This window comes from Pelodiscus sinensis, chromosome 3 (genome assembly GCF_052426305.1).
Source record: "Pelodiscus sinensis isolate ZL-2025 chromosome 3, ASM5242630v1, whole genome shotgun sequence".
NCBI classification, from domain to species: Eukaryota; Metazoa; Chordata; order Testudines; family Trionychidae; genus Pelodiscus; species Pelodiscus sinensis.
In genome coordinates this window covers 163,275,729-163,294,250 of record NC_143054.1, presented here as the reverse complement: position 1 = coordinate 163,294,250, position 18,522 = coordinate 163,275,729, and the positions used below count along the sequence as shown (strand labels likewise).

General features: G+C 45.5%; 1 protein-coding gene across 4 annotated transcripts in view; it reads left to right on the top strand.

Annotated features, from left to right (window-relative positions):
- The first annotated feature begins 11,871 nt into the window (after positions 1–11,871).
- Positions 11,872–18,522, top strand: part of PLB1 (phospholipase B1) — a 128,951-nt gene continuing 122,300 nt past the window's right edge. For 2 of the 4 annotated variants that reach the window (XM_075925369.2, XM_089777490.1), the window contains exons 1-2: positions 11,885–12,009; positions 16,385–16,443. In XM_075925369.2, coding sequence (XP_075781484.2) covers positions 16,395–16,443 — 49 coding nt within the window. In that variant the 5' untranslated portion in view covers positions 11,885–12,009; positions 16,385–16,394. Of the gene's footprint in view, positions 12,010–12,912; positions 13,124–16,384; positions 16,444–18,522 lie in introns of those variants that run through there. The other 2 variants (XM_075925370.2, XM_075925371.2) reach the window with 2 other exon arrangements.

Here is an 18,522-nt window from a genome sequence, read left to right as displayed (position 1 = left end):
CCGTGCCGCGCGGCTACACGCGGCACGGGTTAGATAGTTCGAACTAGCAAGCCATTCCGCACTATCTGTACGCCTCGTTACACGACACCCACAGGAGGGCTTCTGCCAGGGCCCCTGGGTTCTGCTGCTTGCAGGGCCTTCACAGAAGCAGACTGGCTGACACCTGTCACAAGGTGACTGACCCTTTGAAAGGTTATGGGTGCAGCCCCACCTGTACCTCACTCAACGCTACTCCCCAGGGGTATGTCTACACTACAGAGTTAGTTCGAACTAACTTAGTTCAAATTAGTTAATTCGAACTAAGCTAATTAGAACTAACGCATCTAGAACTAAAAACTAGTTCGAATTAGCGTTTTGCTAATTCGAACTAGCATGTCCACATTGAGTGGACCCTGAACAGGGCTTAAGGATGGCCGGAAGCAGTGCCAGCAGGGCATCAGAGGAGGACTTAGAGCGTGGAGATGCTGTGTCAGGCTAGCCAAGGGCTGTGCTTAAAGGGTCCCGACCCCCACCCCGGACAGACAGCTCCCAGGGGTGCCCCGTTTGCAAAGCAGTTCTGGCTTGGAGTGCCCTGAGTGCCCACACTCGGCACATCACAGCACTCGGCCATCAGCCCGGCTGCACTTGCCGCAGGCTGCCATTTGGGGATAGGGGATAATTGGGGGGCTGCAGGAGAGCTTCCACCCCCAGAAGCCCGCAGAGCCAGCCCAGTCCTCCCCATTGGGGGCTCGTACCCCATTCCTCCCTCACCTCCTTCCACTTACCTTTCCCTAGCCCCTTTTCTTGATGTACAAAATAAAGGACAATTGTGTTCAAAAATGGGATCTGTCTTTATTGAACAAAACTGGGGGAGACTGGGAAAAAGAGGTGGGAGAGGGGAAGAGAAAGGCTGGAAGAGGGGAGGGCAACTAACATGATCAGGGGTTGGGAACAGGTCCCAGATGAAGAGAGGCTACAGAGACTGGGACTGTTCAGTTTAGAAAAGAGGAGATGGAGCGGGGACAGGATAGAGGTCTCTAAAAGCAGGGGCTGGGTGGAGAGGGTGCATACAGAAAAGTTCTTCATGAGTTCCCATAAAGAAGGACTAGAAGACACCAAAGGAAAGAATGGGTAGCAAGCTTCAAACTAGTAACAGAAAGTTGTTCTTCACAAAGCAAAAAGTCAACCTGTGGAACTCCTTGCTGCAGGAGGCTGTGAAGGCTACAACTAGAACAGAGTTTAAAGGGAAGTGAGATCAAGTCATGGAGGTTGGGTCCATGGAGTAGTCTTAGCCAGGGGGTAGGAGTGGTGTCCCTGCCCAAAGTTTGTGGAAGGCTGGAGAGGGATGGCACGAGACAAATGGCTTGGTCACTGTCTTTGGTCCATCCCCTCCAGGGTCCCTAGGGTTGGCCGCTGTCGGCAGACAGGCTACTGGGCTAGATGGACCTTTGGTCTGACCCAGGACGGCCATTGTAAGCTCAGGGCTCAGGGTCGGGGGTCTCAGTGGACCCCCTTGATTTTCATGCACACCTGCTCCTGGGTGGCCAGGCTGGCAGCTCTCCTGCCCTAGACGGCCACTTTCCTGTGCCTAGTGCAGAGATCGTGGACGAGGTCCACGATGTCTGCACTAGCCCAGGAAGGTGCCCGCCTCTTGCGGTCCCGGGCAAGCTCCTGGGAGCCGCCAGCCTGGTCCCGGGAAGAGGGGGTGGGCTGGGGGACATCGGGTGGGTGGCTCTGTGCCATGCCAGGTGCAGGGTCTGCTGGCTGGGTGCTGGCAGGCTTGCACCTGGCACGGGCACCGTAGCTAGCCCGTGCCCCTTTAAGGGGTCCGGGGCCGGGAGGGGGGCATAGAGTTTCCCTGGTGTTGGCCAGAGTGGCCACCAGGGAAACCTGGGGAGGGCTAGCCTCCCACTAGTTCGAATTAAGGGTCTACACAGCCCTTAATTCGAACTTGTAAGTTCGATCTAGGCTTAATCCTCGTAAAATGAGGTTTTCCTAGTTTGAACTAAGCGCTCCGCTAGTTCGATTTAAATTCGAACTAGCGGAGCGCTAGTGTAGCGCCTATGAATGTTAGTTCGAACTAACGTCCGTTAGTTCAAACTAACATTGTAGTGTAGACATACCCCAGGAGAGGAAAGTTATCACTGCCACATGACAGGTAGGACAAAGGGCTAAATCAGTCCCAGATCCGGTAGTAAAAGAGAAACTTCCAGAAGGTGAGAGTGGGTGGCCAGCTTGGACAAGTTGACAGAGGGCTGCAGCTGGGTTGAGTTACCAGTACAGAACCTGAGAAGGAGTGCGAAGGGACTCCTAATGAGAAAGCTGCAAGAGTTATCCCTACCAACCCCAGAAGGATGGGAAGAGCAGTTGTGCTTGACTAATTTGACATAACAAGAGACTTAACGACGGAGACCCCTCACAAGGGAAATCTCAGTGTAAAGTATTCTGACCTGAGAGTGGCTTCATATATGAAGGGGACAAAGGATGTGGATGGCAGCACAAATCTAGGCCCATCCTGTCCTACAGGGTGTACACTACGTCTGTTGATGGAAGAGGAGGGGACAATTCCAGCCATTGAGATTTTTTGTAACTGTGTGACTCTGACGGGGTCTCTGTCTGCACATAAATAGAATATCTACATGCAGCATGGAGCAAGGGCCAAGGTTTGACATGCTGTGTTAGCAGGAGCAAAACCAGCAGATATTACGGGAGCTGACAACTCAATATAGGTTGCAACGAGAAGGCCTGCTGCAACAGGTATCCACGATGTTACAATCCCGAGGGGCAACCAGCCCTGGGACGAGTGGGGCCAGCCCAGGGGATACCGGAGTAGGGTTACCCATTTGTTTGATGAAGATGGGACCGGACGATGACTCCGAGGCTTTTGTGATCATGTTCAAGTGAGTGGCCCTGGCTGCTGGCTGCTGGCTGCCCACAGGAACATTGGGCCAACCTGCTGGCGCTGTATTTGACAGGAGTGGCTCAAGTTGCGTATCGTAACCTAGACTCTAGGCTATACAAGGGTAAAGATGGCCATTCTAAACAGTGCTGGTGGTAGCCCGGAAATGTATCGGCAAAGACTCCGGAAGAAGGTATCCCCCACGGGCTGTGGCTCAGAGAGTCCAGGACCATTGTTGGAGTGATTAAACCCAGAAGGCCTGAGTGGACCCCAGGTCACGGAATTGGTCGCTCTGGAACAGTTTATACAAATACTGCCCCCCGGGGCTAAAGAATGGGTGCAACGGCACTGACACTACCCTGATGGAGACAGAGAGCCTGGCTGAGGACTACTTGGCCACGGAAGAAACTGATACCACACTTAGATGATGGGGGAATCTTGCCCTGCAAGAAGGGTCAACCTGGAAACCACCCCCCAGGAAGGACTTGCAGAGCTCCCCCTTCTCCCCCGGGGACCTGCCACCCAACAAGGGGAGTTGAGTCAAAGGGGCCGCCAGGCGATGGGGAGGCGAGGCCCCCAGAGGCCCCCGAGTGAGGAGTGGCACAGCTAGAGGAGGCACCCAAGGAAGAAAGGCGGTACACTAATCCCCAAGAGGCGTGTTGGGAGTGTGGACAAAAGGGACACTTTCAAAAAGACTTCCCTTATATGGACTATATGTAAGGGGACTGTTACCCCTTACTAAAACTCTGTGGGAGTTTTTGGTTTGCCAGCTCGCAGTATCTGAAGGGGAAGAGTTCATGAGACTGATTGACCCCAGAGACAATGGAAAGCAGCCAACACTCCAGCTCAGCCTGATTGACAGGTTGGACAGGCCAGTGAGGAAGGGGAGAGGCCAGGCCCCGTCCTCCCTGTGAGCTGGGATTGTTCTGGCTCTCTCTCTGAACAAACAAGCTGTGTGCAGAAGAGGTCCTGCAAAGACAGAGAGCTGAAAAGAGCAGTGCAAGCTGTATGAAGGAGTCCTGCAAAAGGAACAGAGAGCTGAGACACTGCTAAGAGGAGTGCAAGCTGTGCTGAGGGGCAGTTTTTGCAGCAGCAGAGCCAGGCATACACAGCACAGGGAGTGCAGAGCCTGTGTTGAGCAGCAGACTGGCAGTGCTCAGAGCCAAAAGGAACAGAGAAGCAACACGAGCTGGAACTGGCCAAGCAGCACAGCCTGCAGCTGGATGTGGTGAGCACCTGGGACCAGCAAAGTGTGGGGAAAGGCTCTGGACTGGGAGAGGGGTCTGGCCACTTCGAGCTTGAGACTGTGTGGTCACTGCCAGAGCAAGCGTGTCCAGCTGGTAGCCCCCCCTGCAGCATATCCAGGGCCTCTAAGAAAGAGACTGTGGACTGTCCTTACACTCTGCAGACTGCTGTTTTGATGTCCCTGTGCTACAGAGCAGGGCTGTGTGTTCTCATTTAACCATTCTCATTTTGTCTTATTCTTTTCTCTTTAATCAGTTGTTGTTTAATAAATTGTATTTGCTTTGAACCTTATGAAGTGGTCACTGGGCCAAGAAGGCCTGCAGTGTAAAGAGAGCACCTCGGAGTGGGGACACCCTAACTCCTGCCCCCAGTGACTACAAGGTCAGGGATTAAGCCCCAGGAAACCTGGGCCCTGCCTTGTTGGGGTTTCAAGGGCTCTGCTACTCCGGAGAGTGGAGGGGGAGCCCTCGGGATCAGGGAGCCATGGGGTAAAGGAAGTGGGAGCGGGGACTCAGATCCTTTCGCTGGTTCATTTCACCGGGGTGTATAGAAGCCAGGAAAGTTCCCCACAATAGCGGGATCATTCCCCCGCTTACATATAGCTTCAGGCAAGTCTGAGTGGCGGAGCAGCCAGACTGAGAAGCCCAACCAGGCAAGTTGATAATCCCGGTGACCTTAGAAGGCATGGAGGCCACTGTTCTGGAGAACTCCGGCTGCAGCCAGACTATTATATGCAAGGGGTGGTGCCAGGGCTCCAGCTGACTGGTGAGACACTTATCCTCCAGTGTATTCACAGAGACGTCTGTCCATACCCAACTTCCTGTGTAGACTTTGAAGTGGGCGGCTTCAGGAAACGCCTACGGGTAGGGGTGGCACCCCAGCTAACCTATCTGGTGGTGGTGGGGTTGAATTGGCCCCAATTCCAAGAAGTCATGAGGGCGCTTCAAGTAAGTCAGACCCAGCGAGAGCCCAGAACCCTGATAGAGAGGACCCCGAGGAAAATATCTAGGTACAGTTTGAAAGGGACGTGGATTTCTTGAGGGAGCAGAGGAAAGACAAAACGCTAAGCTGGGCATGGGAATATGCTACAGCCCCAGACCCAGGAACAGGGGAAGGGACCAGACATCCACAGGGACCCCACTTTGAAATATGGAAAGTCCGATTGTACCAGGTGGTTGTGGATCCCCAGACTCAGGACCAAGTGCACCAGTTATTAGTTCCCCAGAGGCTGTGATGAAGCATCCTCCACTTAGCACATGCCAACCCATGGGCCGGCCACTTAGGCCATGAGAAGACCCTTCAAAGGGTAGTCAGCCAGTTCTTTTGGCCAGGGATGCACCAAGAAGTAAGGGAGTATTGTGCCTCTTGCCCGGAATGCCAGTGAGTGGGGGTTAAGAGGGTACCTAAAACCCCCTCGAACTCATGCTGGTCATTGGGGTGCCTTTTGAAAGGATAGGGATAGACTTGGTAGTTTATACTGATAATAGTGGATTATGCGACCAGGTACCCTGGAGCAGTGCCCTTGCAGGTCACCACTGTGAAAAACATAGAGAATGAGCTGGTGAAGATATTCACAAGGGTAGGCATCCCTAAGGAGATTCTGACTGACCAGGGGACCAATGTGTCACCTATAGTTAATTGCTGAACTGTGTCGTCTCATGCACATCAGACCACTGCGAACATCCGTTTACCACCCTGTGATGGGGCGCCTACGCCCCACACTGAAATCCCCTCCCGAACACCGAAGCAGGGAGGCGGGGGGGTTGACAGGGCAGACTTCCTGCTGAGCTGGCAGTGCAGTTTCCACTGCCAACAAGGCCCTGGGCCAGGATCCAGTGGAGTGGGAGGACCCGGGTCCCCCTACCCTCACCCCAACTGGTGTTTAGCTCTCCAATAGCCATGGAGAGCCCTCCAGCAACTCAGGCCTCTAGGCTCTGAACTTTGTGACTAGACCCAGAGGGTCCGTAATTTCCCAGAACAAAGGGCACTGAACTTTGTGTCCAGGCACAGAAGGGCTGTATTTCCCCAGAGTAAGGGGCATTGAACTTTGAAATTGAGCTTACAGAGAGGTACACCCTGGGACAGGGGGGCAAACCCTGTGACACTCCACAAACGGAAAAGGGGGAACTAATGTGAGTGAAATTAATTAACTTCCCCCATCAACTGAAATCTGTGTGACCCTCTTATTTCTCAAGTGGAGCACATTAGGCCTGCTGCTTCAGATGCCACACAGAAGGGCAGGTACAAAGAAGGGCCACTAGGATGATCCGAGGAATGGAAAACCTGTCTCATGAAAGGAGACTCAAGGAGCTTGGCTTGTTTACATTAACCAGAAGAAGGCTGAGGGGAGACATGATTGCTCTCTTCAAATATATTAGAGGGCTAAATACCAGGGAGGGAGAGGAATTATTTAAGCTTAATACCAATGTGGACACAAGAACAAATGGATATAAGCTGGCTATTAGGAAGTTTAGACTCAAAATTAGACAAAAGTTTCTAACCATTAGAGGAGTGAAGTTCTGGAACAGCCTTCCAAGGGAAGGAGTGGGGGCAAAAGACCTATCTGACTTCAAGATTAAGCTAGATGGGTTTATGAAGGAGATAGTTTGATGGGATAACATGATCTTGGCAACTAATTGACCTTTCACTATTAGTGGTAAATAGGTCAATGGTGGGATGATAGGAGTTACTATGAATAATTTTTTCCTGGGTATCTGGCTGGTGAGTCTTGCCCACATGCTCAGGCTTCAGCTGATCGCCATATTTGGGGTCGGGAAGGAATTTTCCTCCAGGGTAGATTGGCAGAGGCCCTGGAGGTTTTTCGCTTTCCTCTGTAGCATGGGGCACGGATCACTTGCTGGAGGATTCTCTGCATCTTGGGGTCCTTAAACCATTCAAGGACTTCAATATCTGAGGTATAGGTGAGAGGATTATTCCAGGAGTGGGTGGGTGAGATTCTGTGGCCTGCACTGTGCAGGGGAACAGACTAGATGATCATAATGGTCCCTTCTGACCTTAAAGTCTACGAGTCTATGAGAAGGGACAGCTCCCAGATTGGGAGTGAGGAACGAGGGAGGGGAGGCTCCTGACAAAGACCGTCTCCTCATTCTGAGTGTCACACCTGAGCCTTCCAAGAATCCAGTCAAGTTTTGTCCTTGATTTTGTCATCTTGGCCAAAAATATTGGACCTAGAAGCAACTCAGAAGGGTTAGTGGGAGAGGCTCCAGCTTTGAATGCCAAGGTACTCCTTCACCTGCAGTTGCTGAAGAGAGCATATCTAAGGGCGTTGCCTAGCAGCAGTTCCTATAAGTAGGGTTGCCAGGTGTCTGGTTTTAAACCGGACAGTCCAGTATTTGAGCTTTCTGTTCGGGAAACAAATTGAGAAAATATAAATGTCTGGTACTTTCTAAATAAGATGTAATGTAGATTGTGCTGTAATGTCAAGTGTGTCCGGTATTTTTGTTGAAACCGTCTGGCAACCCTATTCCCACAGAGGTAGATATGCCTCCAGCGGGTGAAGGAAGAAGATTGCACTGAGCTAGCATCTGATATTTGAAATAAAAGGCTGCAGTGTGTTTTCCTCCAGTGCTAGCCTCACTCCTCAAATCAGTGTTTGAAAGGTGAGTGGGACCTCAGCTGAAGCTGAGGGTTTGGTTTTTCTGTTTAGTTTCACTTGCTCATTAAAATTGACACTGAGGATTGACCTTAGCTGTGCCAGGCTAACAATGGGGAGCTGTGGAGGTCTTGGGAGAAGGTGAAACAAAAAACAGGACTATGTAGCACTTTAAAGACTAACAAGATGGTTTATTAGATGATGAGCTTTCGTGGGCCAGACCCACTTCCTCAGATCAAATAGTGGAAGAAAATAGTCACAACCATATATACCAAAGGATACAATTTAAAAAAATGAACACATATGAAAAGGACAAATCACATTTCAGAACAGAAGGGGAATGCGGGGGGGGGGGGGGGGGAAGGAATGTGAATGCCTGTGAGTTAATGATATTAGAGGTGGGGAAGGGTAGATGTCTGTGAGTTAATAGTATTAGAGGTGATAATTGGGGAAGCTATCTTTGTAATGGTAAGATAGCTGGGGTCTTTGTTCAGCCCCCTGCGGAGAGTGTCAAATTTTAGCATGAATGCCAGTTCAGGGTGTGAGTCCCCCATGAATAACACACAAATAATATTAGGGATGACTTTTTTCGCCATAGTGACCTGTGGCTGTTACCGTATTGTCAGCCCTGAGTGTTCAGAAGTCATGAGTGAAGCCTTCAGAAACTATGAGATTAAAAAAAATTAAATTTCTTTTTTATTTGCCTTTTGATTTTTGAGCCCTTTCAAGCTTTTTCCTGCAGCCATGAGCATTAAAAACTTTTTCTTTTCAAAGGCTGCTGAAATTCACATACAGTCACTTAACTTTGGAAGCTGGGGTTTTACAATTAACACCAAATATTACAAGATTCATGATAAAGTCATGAGAGTTAGCAGCACTGCAGTGGTTCTATTCTACCCCATTTTGCAATGGCTGGACAGCTCTTTGTGATTCATTTGGTTCCCATAGCACATTCCGATTACCTCCAGCAGATGGTGGTAAAGTCCCTTCAAATGTTTCTCATCACCTAGTTTCATTAATATCCATTCCTGTTTTCCTGGATGCTGCTGAAGGTTCATGCAGGAGGATGAATACTCCCCTCCCCCTCTTTCCTTGGATCTAAGTGCATCAATTATCACTTGCAATGGATCTCTTAGTCCTGGATACTGCTGTTTATAAGTCTTCCACAGACACATTGTGGTCACTGGATTTACCCCCAAAATATGGCATCACATTGTCAAGCACTGACACAATGCCGTGCTGCAAAGATTGCAATGTTGCTATGTTGCCATAAGATGATTTTGTCCTGTGAATGACTGACAATGTTACAGCATTTAGCCCATTGCAGGTGTTAGTGCAACAGACAGAATAATAACACTGCTCTACAGCCAAAATGCTTCTGAAATAAATGTAGTCAAACTTTACTAATTCTGTGTCACTGAGAATGAAAATGATGCTTAAAATTGTTGATTGGCTCTAGTTTTCAAGATATGCTATTGGGTCAGTATACACGACCCTTGACTTGTGAATAGCGGAGGATAAGTGAGTTATAAAGGGAAGGGATCTCAATTTAAACCAGAAATGACTAAAATACATCTTTGACTGGATCTATGAATAAATCTATGACTGGGTTTGGACAGTTCTTGCTTTTTAGGCAAAACAATGAATGATGCAATCTGAAGCAGGTATTGCGTCATACATTATATGAATTGCATCATGTTATTCCTAGAAGTCATGGATGATGCAATCATAACGAAGCTTACATCACTCTGCTGAACAAATTGCCCTATATCAGCTCTAGAAATCATCCAGTGTCGTGCTCTCTTATTTGTCAGTGTTTGATTTTGCAAAGGGACACATTTCTGTTTAGCCAAAGTGAGCAGAGATGCCTCGTACTTGGGTGAACAGTGCAGATAACTTCTGCTATGTTTGTGACGAAGTGACTTTTGCATCACAAAAGCGCAGTATAACCACTATGGTTAAGAAAGCCTATCACCTTTATTTTGGCTGCAAAATTGGAGATCAGGACAAGAGGTGGGCCCCACACATATGCTGCAACACTTGTGCAACAAATCTTCGCCAGTGGTTGAACAGGAAAAGGAAATCTATACCTTTTGCAGTGCCAATGATTTGGAGAGAGCCAACAGATCATACCAGCAATTGTTACTTCTTCATGGTGCCTCCAGTTGGGAAAGGTGTATCAAAGAAGAAAAAGTGGACTGTGCATTATCCAAACATTCCATCAGCTATACACCCAATACCCCACGGAGAAGGACTGCCGGTTCCTGATGCACCAGAATCATTCTCACTTGAGTCAGACGAGGAAGAGGAAGAAGATGAAACTTCTGGTCCTGAACCATCAATGTCACAGGACCCACATTTTCTCCCATCCTCCTCCTCTGAACCACACCTCATAACACAAGGTGAACTGAATGACCTTGTCAGGGATTTGGAACTACCCAGGAGTAAGGCATAGCTGTTGGGCTCCAGACTACTGCAGTGGAATCTCCTGGCAGGTGATGTTAGCATTTCCATGTTCCGTGACCATCAAAAGGATCTTGTCCCATTCTCCTTCATGGATGGTGATTTTGTAGCCTGCAACAACATCGATGGTGTGATGGCAGCCCTCAACATCGTTCACGATCCAGATGAGTGGAGACTGTTCATTGATTAATCGAAGATGAGTCTTAAAGCTGTTTTGTTCATAATGGCAATGTTTTGCCATCAATTCCAGTTGGTCATGCAGTCCATATGAAGGAAACCTATGACAACATGAAACAACTTTTGCGGTGCATAAACTATGACCAACATCAGCGGCAGCTTTGTGGCAATTTGAAGGTTGTTGCTCTCTTGCTTGGTCTGCAGACTGGATACACAAAGTACTGCTGTTTTCTCTGCAAATGGGATAGTTGTGCAAGAGATTCCCACTACATCAAGATAGATTGGCCACTCTGACAGTCATTGGAGCCTGGGAGGAAAAGTGTTCAGCATCCACCACTTGTTGAATCAAGGAAGATTTTACCACCCTTACACATCAAGCTGGGTCTGATGAAGAACTTTGTCAAGGCCATGGAGAAAACACAAGCAGCTTTCAAGTACCTCTGTGGAAAATTTCCAAGGTTAAGTGAAGCTAAGATAAAGGACGGTGTCTTTGTTGGTCCTCAGATTCGTGAACTTCTTCGAGATGATGTATTTGACCATGCACTGCGTGGCAAGGAAAAGACGGCATGGAAAGCCTTCCAGTTAGTGGCAATAAATTTTCTCGGAAACAACAAGACAGACATTTACAGGTTGTTGGTGGAAAACCTCCTCAAGGCATACAAAAGCCTTGGTTGCAACATGTCACTAAAGATATATTTTTTGCACTCTCATCTAGATTTTTTTTCCACCGAACTGTGGAGCAGTGAGCTAGGAGCATGGCAAGCGATTTCACCAGGACATTGCAACAATGGAGAAACGCTATTGGGGCAAATGGGGCCTATTAATGCTTGCAGACTATTGCTGGACAGTGACAAGAGATGCTCCATTTAATGAATACACGAGACAAGCCAAGAAGCACCGAGTAGACACTGAATAGGACTAAACTATGTACATAATAGTTTTTTGCCTTTTGTTTCATAATAAATTTTATTTATATAACCCTTTTGCTGATTTTTAAAGTGTTACATGAACAGAACAGGTGAAATACTATCATGTAAAGCAACCATAAACACATGAAAAGACCTAGGTTTACAATTTATGATTAAAACTCTACTATCTACACAATATACATAGATGTAAAATGTAAAAACTTAAATATCTTGGAAACAGTAGCCAATCAGTTGTTTTAATTGTCATATTTGAATTCAGCACATCAAAATACATAATAAATAGCACATTTTATCTCTGAAGCAGACAACTTCTAAAAAATTGTAGTCCAGTGTAATAAAGGGAGAGATTTTCTTAACAAAAAGGTATAAAATCTCCAATCAGGAGAAGACTGTAGGCTTTGAACAGCCAAGGCACACACCCAGACCAGTTGTGTCTGCAAAACAGGTGCAAGACAAGCTTACTCTCTACTTTTGCAATAACTCCCATGTTGTGTTGATACAATACACTGGCCTACTTCTGTTGCGTCCTAATGGGAGGGCCCAGCAAGGATCCCAACAGGCTGTCACTCTTGGTCTCACAGCTAGAGCTGGTTGAAACGTGGAATTCCCATTTGGAAGGGACAGAGAGTGCCAATGTTTCACGGTTTTTTGCTTTCCAAATTAGAATGAAAACAGATATTGTTTGAAACTTCCTGTGGAATGTGGTATGTTTGAAAAGTGTTGGGGTTTGGACTATTTTTGTTCTGAAATTTAAAAAATTTGTTTTGAATTTCTATGATGTCTTTTTCCTTATTACATATTTACAATAGTTTATTAGCTCCATTAGTAATAGGGTATAATATGATGAAATAGTTAAAATATTCTAGTTTTATTTTAGCACTTATATTGTTTGATTTTTGGGGGGTATCAGATCACTTTGTTACAATACAAACAGGAGACAGCTCTGTGTGTGTGGGCGGGGGGGGGGGGGTATATGTCAATCGGTACCAAGTAGCAAGTGCTTTTAATGATTTTACAAATGAAATAAATAAAAATAATAGTTTAATCTGTCATAATATGACATGTCAGTATTAGTTATAAACAGCCTTTTGTTTCAAAATATTTTACTCAGGGAATTTTCTATGAAATAGACCATATTTTCAGGAATGTTTCAGTTATGACAGACCAGCCATTTTTTTTTATTGAAAAAATACTTTCCATGAAAAATTTCTCAGCAGTTCTACGCTCAGCTAAAAGAAGCTTCTTTAGGTCACAGGACAAGGGCTTGTGCGTAAGATGGTGAAGATCCTTGGTTTAACCCCAACTAATGATGTGTTGTACTTAACAGCAGGATGGAAAAATTCCAATTAATCTTAGGATGTATCATATCGGTGTGGAATATTAGCCATAAAGGCTTACCATGGCTTAACCGTTAATAAAAAGGATGAGAGCATTTTAGTGAGATCCAAGCTTTTCATTTATGAATGTGGTGCTACACACGCTGAAATTGCAGTTTGGCCTATTTAAGAATGTACAGTACAATTTAAAATAGTTAATTTGTTCATTTAGTTGGCAATGCAATGGCTATGTCCCTAGAGACAATATCTTCTATTATTTATTTTATTAATTTATATAGCATCCTCCAGAGAGGGGCCTCTAGGGACTACTGTCATACAAAGCATAATAGTGTAGCAAAACCTAACATCTGCATGCAAGATGTGCATTCCATGTAAGCCCCCAAAAGTGAGGGGAGGAGTGCTGTCAGCAAGACAGTGGGAGCAGTAAGCTACATGGTAGAGGTAAAGGTTCTTACAAGAGAGGAAAAAGGCACTGAAACGGGTAAGTATGCAATTTATCTCTCTGAGATATGACCCCATGACCTTAATGTTTAATGGAGTTATTTTCTCAATCCTGCTCTACAGCTGGGGAACCACAGTACAGAGGATAACATTTTTTTTAAAAGCATTTCAGTGACTTAGGAGCCTAAGTGCCTTTGACAATCAGTAAGACTTAGGTCCCTGAGTGCCTAAGGTACTTTAGAAATACTAGCCTGCGAGACTAGGGGCCAGCTTTTAAAAATAGATTGAGTCACCTAATGATGCAGATAGGTGACTCGGCACTTTTGAAAATTCTACAAGGGCCCAGATTTTTGAAGGGATTTTTTTCTCCCTACCCATTATTAGGGGATGCTTATTGTGTGAGGTTTTATATAATTTCTAAAAACATATCTATATAGTCTCATAATGTAACTGAGTGATTGAAAAGCCTCTTTTCTCCCCTCATGTGACTTCCATTAATTTTACTCTGCTTCTGTTACTGGTATTCAACACTGAAGCATCTTGGAGACGTGTGTGAGAGAGAGAGAGAGAGAGAAAGAGAAGTCTCTGCAGGTTTAAGTTCTGGTGTGCATTATTTTGAGGCTCTTATTTGTATAATACATGTACTATTTTCCCCAGTCAAAGGCTTTTGTTATTTCCCAAAGAGTACAGTGTAGGTAGTGTCAGAAAAGGTCCATCCCCCCCACCCAAGGCTGTATGTTGAAGGGCTCTGGGGTCACAGGAGATATACCACCAATTGGCAGAGGGCACCCTATGTCATAACTCTCATTAGATATAACATGCTTATTTCTCCAAATCAATGTGGTCATATTCTGTATGTAAAAGATGTCATGTAAGGTGTCACATGCAAATTGGTAACACACTCGTCATCCACATTATTGTTCGGTGTGTGTACAGGGCAGTGTACACAGAATTAGAGGCATGTTCTGGAATTATGTTCCTCGGGTATGTCTGGCAGATAGTGTCTAAGCACAGCCTGTCCTAGGCAAAGTTGCTTCACGGGCTGCACTGTGTCTCTATTGTAAATTCATAGAGAAACCTAGAACAATGAAAAGCTCATTTACATGTAAGATAAACAAAGCCATTAGGCAAATGAATGGGGAAAGATGACCACTCTTGCCTCTTGAAATAGGGTCAATGAACTTTGGGAAAATATATGCAGAGGCAAAAAAACCATTTTATCATCCTTCATCTGAGGAGACAAAGAAACCAAATGATTTGTCCTCTGTGTTGGATCCTGGCTAAAGGCTGGCCAGTCATGCTGGAAGAAGTTCTGTGGTGAGAAAACAACTTTGAGTGAAAGACTAGTTGTTAAATTTGATATTTGTAGAAGCATATATAGATTACTTTTGTATGTTTGTAGCCACCTGTGATAGGGTGCACAAACACCAGGTTGGTAAAGCGAGGTTTAAGGAATTGCCATGGACACAGGAGGCCAGGCCCCACTGTCCTGCTAGGAGTCCTCACAATGGAGGGAAGAGTTCAAAAGACAACAGTTCTGCTCCATCTAGGCAGACGGAGCAGGGGAGCAATTGGGTGGTGTTACTCCAGATCCTTCAGGCTTAGCAGCATATGGGACCCAGATGCTGGGTCCACTTACAAATACACTGGAGTCCTTCCAGAGGGGGGACTGGGTCTGGAGGACTTTTGCACTACTAGTATAAATGAGAATCAGGCTTCATATGTGTGGCAGTCTCTGACTCCCCACACTGAGTGGAGGCATGTGGACCGAAGTGAAAGGAAGAAGTCCCATGGTTAGGGCATTAGACTAGAATTTGGGATACCAGGGTTAAAGTTCCTATTCCAACAGTGATGTTTGGTGTGACCTTGGGGAAAGTCACTTAGCCTCTCTGTTCCACAGTTTCCCACTTGGTGATAATGGCTTCCCCCGGCCTCACACTCAGCTACTATGGCAATGGGGTGTGTGCAACTGCCTAAGATATTTGGCAGAGAGAACTCATTTCTAACAAACAGAAATAGTCCTGTGAGCAGGATGGAAGCCCTTTGGCTTGCCCAGAGATGGAAGCAGGGTATGTCTCTACTGCAACCAGAAGTATGACTGAAGCATTTATAGATACACACAGCCTAGCTTCCATCTGTCTGGCTTGCAACACAATAGCAGTGATGCTGTGACAACGTGGGTACAAACCCATGGTCCCAGGTAGGGTTGTACAGCATGGGCTGCTGTGACTTCCCTGTTGTTATTATTCAAGCTAGCTACATCAAAGCCAGCTCACTTGTGTCTGCATGTGCTGCAGTCACACTTTGGATGTAGTGGAGACACAGCAGCAATGGTTTGGGGTACCAGTCCCCCAGGATACCTAAATAAAACAGACCCAAAATGAGACTACAGAACTTGTTTGCTAAATTTAAAAAAACCACCCCAACAATGTGACCAGAACAGAGTGCAATGTTTAAAAAGTAAGCTGTTTAGAATAGCTGATATCCTATAGTGTGGCTAAAATATAGGGACACTTACCTCTTAGAAACTTGGCATTTAACAAATTGCTAACCAAACTTTATGAGGAGGTTTATATGTCTATCTTTGGCATACAAAGGATTAATAATTCATAAATGTTTTATGGTCTTGTATTTCATTGCTATGAACATTGATGATATCCTGTATTACTGTGGAAGGCTGATCTCATAAACTGTAATTACATCATATACTTTCTATGAACAAAGAGGACACCATAAACTCTAATGCCATGCACTGTCACTCTGAAAATGACATAGGGAAAATAAATGTGACTCCCTATTGCAGTAGTACAGTCTCAAAGCAACTTGATCAGAAGAAGGAAAGAATTTGTGCAAGATCAAACAAATTTTTCTTGGCTTTTCATTCTCCTACTTTTCTCCATGCTGCCTTTTTTTTGCCTGGGATAGTCTTTAATTGCCCGGGATAAAGGCGGACTGCAGGAGTGCTGAGTGAAGAGACTGAGCAACTCTCCCTGTGCTTTTAGAAGAGGAGGGGTAGCAGTATTTCTCTCATCTTGTTCTCCCTTTCTTCAATGCTGAGAGCCAATGATATATAAAGCACAGCACAGGTTTTTTTTAGTCCTGAAATGTTATCCTTATCACTTTAATTCTAAGACTGAGTTTACAAAGGTGAGGAAGCCAATAAAGTTTATGGCTGCTCAGTTAGCAGTTTGCTAAAGTATAAAAGCTGGAGGAAGGAAAAACATTTTCTCTGCTGTCAGCTCCTCAAGCCCCCTGCCCTTAAAGCCATATTGACATCTCTCCTGGCATATTCATTTCTCAGAGCGCTAATCATGAAGCTGCTATCAGAGCTGTTCTTTCTTTGGCTGGTAGCCTTGCAAGGTAAGATCTTTGGACACTGAAAAGTCTTGTTAGAAAATGTGGGGAAGCTGATATTTTTTCTAGTGGTTGAAGTGCAAAGATCAAGTGAAAAGCAGAGGCTTTCAAAGCAGGAAGATGAATGGTACAATCTGTGTGTATGACGATGGATCACACATTTAGCAACGATTACTGTAGATCATCTTAGGTAAATTTTCGCAGTATTTGGTAGTGTATGGGTTTGTATCTTTTTGGAGATTGACCTCCCCGGTCTCATTCCATTGGGGCACTGAAGTTTCCAGAAGGGAAGACCAGCACCAAATGGTCAGCCAATACATAAACCTTGTGTCTTTGTGGAGGTAGGCCTTAATGTCTCTGTGTTTTGGTTCATCATCTGCAAAACTGGCAGAATAACAATTCCTCTGTCTTGTCTACTGAAAGTGTAAACTGCTCAGGACAGTGACTGTATCACACTGCATGTGAACACAAGCCCTAAAATGTCTTGATCTTTGTTAAAGCGGTGAGGAGTCCTATGGCACCTTATAGACTAACTGAAGTGTTGGAGCATAAGCTTTCGTGGGCAAAGACCCACTTTGTCAGATGCATGTCATGCATCTAACGAAGTGGGTCTTTGCCCACGAAAGCTTATGCTCCAACACTTCAGTTAGTCTATAAGGTGCCTCAGGACTCCTCGCCGCTTTTGCAGATTCAGACTAACACGGCTACCTCTCTGATACCTGATCTTTGTTAGGAACTCAAGTAGGGAATAAGAGATCCTCCGGAAAAGGGCTTTATTCCGGAGGATCGCGCCAGTCTAGACGCTTTTTTTCCAAGCCGGAAAAAAAGCGGCGGACATGTTTATTTAAATCCGCGGGGGATATTTAAATCTCCCGCGGATTTCCCTATCCTGACTTACCTGATTTGCATGGCTTTTCCGGAAATTGTGGCCAGTGTAGACGTAGCCTTTGTGTCTGGACCATATCTCATTAGAGCAAACCAAAACCAAAATCCTTGCCACCTGTATGCAGGGAAATTCTGATGATAAACTGTTCTTTATTAACAAAAGAGGTAAATTTAAATGGAAATGAATACAGATGCATTTGGGAGTGGGAAGACTCCAGTTTTCCCTGGTTGCTCAGAAACTGCATCCAACAAAGCAGCAGATGACGTTTCAAGTATTACATCACCAGAGCAAACTTTCAGGCTATGTCTAGACTGCAGGCTTCTTTTGGATGCTATCTTGCATTTCAGTTTTGATTACTATGGATCGAGTGGCCAACAAGCCACCCGTGCTTTGTCCTGGAGGGCTCTTCTTTTGATGAAAAAAAAAAAAAAACCCCTCTTCCCCGTCCACACACGCTTTTTCCCGAAAGAGCTTTTTCAGAAAAAGGCTTCTTCCTCATAGAAAGAGGTTTACTGCTGTCGGAAAAACCCCTGCATTCTTTCGACTGTCTGGATGTAAGTGTAGTTTTTCCGGGAAAAACTCTGCAGTGTAGACGTACCCTCATTGGCTAACCACACCCTCCTGGCATAACACTATTACTTGCTGACTATGAGAGTGGTAGTCTTATGTAAATTACTCCTTTTTTAGGTGTTATACCATGTACCTGTTCTGAAAAATTAATCTAACTATTCTGAATGTGTGCTGAATAAAGAACCAGAAAGTCTCATAATGCCATACAAATTAAAGGCTGACTCAGACATGAATATGTATTCTGGGTCACAAATCTCATTTATGTACTTATGGGAGAATTATTTATTTATACAGTGCCCTCGGTGCTAATTGCACTTTACAAAACAAATAAAAACATGTCCCTGCCCTGAGAAACTTCTTATTAAATTCAAGTATAACTCAGCAGGGATGGCGATAAATTAACATGTGGTGGTTCTGGGAAGGGCAAAAGATATGGAAGCTAATAAGGTCTGTTATGTACCTAGATCATAAAGTTAAGCAAGGTGATCCTCAGCTGGTGTAAACTGGCTTTCCACCATTGATTTTAATAGTTACACAGATTGCATCCTCAGAAACAATGGTGGCCCAATATCTTTAAAAACCGAGGACATAACGTTTGGTGTGGAGTGATGGGCACTGGAACGGAGATC